General features: G+C 33.7%; 1 protein-coding gene across 2 annotated transcripts in view; it reads left to right on the top strand.

Annotated features, from left to right (window-relative positions):
• The first annotated feature begins 319 nt into the window (after positions 1-319).
• Positions 320-3,111, top strand: part of LOC107551983 (cell surface glycoprotein CD200 receptor 1-like) — a 5,764-nt gene continuing 2,972 nt past the window's right edge. The window contains exons 1-3 of one of the 2 annotated variants that reach the window (XM_016233788.1): positions 320-654; positions 1,586-1,642; positions 2,617-2,916. In XM_016233788.1, the coding sequence (XP_016089274.1) occupies positions 585-654; positions 1,586-1,642; positions 2,617-2,916 (427 nt within the window). In that variant the 5' untranslated portion in view covers positions 320-584. The remainder of the gene's footprint in view (positions 655-1,585; positions 1,643-2,616; positions 2,917-3,111) is intronic. The other variant, XM_016233789.1, reaches the window with a different exon arrangement.

Raw genomic sequence — 3,111 nt, forward strand, 5'->3', positions numbered from 1 at the left:
AGCCTTATTCGTTCGATTTGAGATTAGGGTTATAAGGTCACGTTAGTCTCATCATTCTACCATCTAAATAAAACAACAAAATTAACCAATAAATATCGCCATCAACACATCACACACTGCCAAACTGCAATCTTCTTGCACTAAGAAAGCTCTCTCACATGACAGCCGTGGTTACCAAGACAGGAAGTCAGCATTTTCATGTGGGAGAAGATATGAAATTATAAAAAAAAAAATGGAGGAGTGTACAACAGCGTCACACTGCTGAAGGAAACAAAAGGAGGAGAACTCAGGCAAGTGAAAGACAATGAGTGAAGTTTGATAGAGAGAGAAGCAGATGTGAAAAACATTTGAAACTCCACAAATCAGCATGCGTTATACTTTATCCTCGAGACTTGGATAAAGTCGGTCTAAATCTAAATTGATAGTGCGGAAAAAGAACACATGACATTTCAGAATCGCTTTTGAAAATGGTGCTTTGAAAATACGTTTTCTTCAAGTGCGTAGAAGGGCGAATAACCTGTGAGTATAGAGATAAACAACATTTAAAGGTCAGAGAAGTGAAGTCTGACCGAAGATTTGTAGCGATGGCGAATAGTTGGACTTTGACGGTGATTGTCCTCCTAAGTATCTTTATGGCAAGAAGTCAGACAAGAGGTGAGTTTACATACTTTTTAATATTGTATTCTCATTAGTACTCTAAGATAGTCTTTAGTACTACTCTTTGTACGTGGATGATTTGGCCTTCTGATTTAACATCATCTTTGTCTGGAATCGATGCTTTTTGTCTATTGCCTATTTCTAATGGAATTTCGTAGTGTCCTAAAATACCTAAAAAGTACTTTTTTGGGCTATTAGCTTTATGGTTAAAATCTTGACATTGTTTAAATCAGTCGGTTAAAGTATATTTAAAGTGTCAAGTAAATCTTTATGGCCTAGTAATTGTCGCTCATGTGGGGAAAATCTATTTTTATACTTTTCCACTTAGACTGCGAGGGTATTTATGGTGGATGAGAAATCTGTTCTCTCACGTGCATGTGATGGTTTTGTGTTTGTTTCTATCTGTGTTTGTTGCTATTTCGAGAGGACATGCCATGACGAAGCGCTCTTCCTCTCTGGGGGGATTCTTAGGGGGAGATGAGTTGCTGAGGTTTTTGAGGCTGACAGATGCTTCTGAAAAGAAACTGTAAATCTAGAACAAGACCTTAGAGCAGTTGGCATGGAACTAAATGACATTTGTGTTGTGAATGTTGACAATAATGCTGTTTAATGTGGTATGGAAGCCGTTGCTTTAGGCCAGGTGTTCAAACTCAATTTTCTTTAGAATCAGGGGTGCATTCATCTTGTGCTACAATAATGAAAATAAATCTTTGTCTAATCTTTGGGCAAAACTGTACACCTTTGACTAACATTAACAAGACATTTTTGACCAGTAAATGTAATAGAAGCTACTACTAAAACTTTAATATCTCACACTTTTGTGTAATGGAAATGAACTGGAAATCTCACTCGAGTGAATGATTGTGTTTTATTGTGCTGAGGCTCACATTAACCTGTTACTAACACGCTGTGCCACTAACTGTCCTAGGAGATCAAGCCACTGCATCTCATCAGAATAAAGATTCTGCGATTAAACAACTGACAGGTCAGACAACATACACTTTTATTTATGTATTTATTTATTTAAAAACTGCTATTTTTATGAATAGGGTACAAAATAAGAACAGAAATTATTATAAAATCCATTTTTAACCAATGGTCAGTGAAAGCATGCGCTTGACCTTGAGAAAACATTAATTGCCATATTGTTTATACCTTTTTATAGAATCACCATTTTACGTACATTCGATTTTCTTTTTTAAAACTAGCTGCTTTTCATGTGGAGATAATACCCCATCTAATATGGTTATCCAAAAAAAAGTTTCCATTTGTTAACATTAGTTAACTAAATTGTTTAACATGAACTAACAATGAAAATAAAATATCTTAGTATATGAAAAGATCTCAGTTCATATTAATATCAACATTTGATACCGTACATGATTAAAATCCAAAGTTGTATCTGCTAATATTAATTAATGGACCTGAGCTAACATGAACTAACAATGTACTTTTATTAATTAATATTAACAAAGATTAATAAATACTGTAACAAATATATTAGTTAATGCATTAAGTAACATTAACTAATGAACCATATTGTAAAGTGTTACCAAAATAACATTACCATTATATAGTGAACTGTTTTGATGGAAAGTGCCAGCTGTGTTATATCTATTGTCAGAATAGAGCTGCTGTGTATGTTGAAACTATTTTAGGGTTAAAGAAGGAAATGACACACCAAAGGATAAAACTAGTCTGGCATGGCAGGGAGAGATAAGTTTAGTGTATAGAGAAAAAATTATTACAAAATGTTTCACACCTATTATTATAACATATTTTATTGTATTTTAATTATATGTTAATTTACCTCAAAGTGTCAAATGCAAAAAAAAAAGTAGTTTATATATTTGTAGTTTTTAGTTTGAGTTAGTTTTAGTTTAAACAGAATTTTTACTCTAATCCAATATTTATTCTAATTTTGTACAATTATTAAATTATTTATTTATTTTTCTGCAGATTTCAAAGAGCAGACCTTTATTTCAGGCAGTGATGTGATTTTACAGTGTGGCAATGCCACTGATATCAACTGGAATGAATTAATTTACATCGTCTGGAACATCAGCCTGCAAGACAGAAAATGTTGGCTTGGTTTGTCACCCAAGCTGGACGACAAATGTAAAGATGGAAAGAGGCTGTACAACACCTCAGATGGAGTTTACTTAGTCATTCCCAAGATTTCAATAGAAGATGAAGGATTTTATTCTTGTGATGTATCGTATAAAGCAGGAAGCTATTTGGCAAACGTGTCTGTAAGTGGTGAGTACAAACATTGTAAAGCTATTGCAAAAACTGTGAAAATGTCATCACAATTATAATTACATTGTATGATGTTACCTAGGTTCATTCAGTGATAGACTAGTTATGTCTCTCAGTGTTCCACTGTAGTCATGAACTACTGATGACTTAAATTCATTGCACACACACACGCACACACACACACACACACACACA

This window comes from Sinocyclocheilus grahami, unplaced genomic scaffold, assembly GCF_001515645.1.
Source record: "Sinocyclocheilus grahami isolate Dianchi unplaced genomic scaffold, SAMN03320097.WGS_v1.1 scaffold439.1, whole genome shotgun sequence".
Classification (NCBI taxonomy): domain Eukaryota; kingdom Metazoa; phylum Chordata; class Actinopteri; order Cypriniformes; family Cyprinidae; genus Sinocyclocheilus; species Sinocyclocheilus grahami.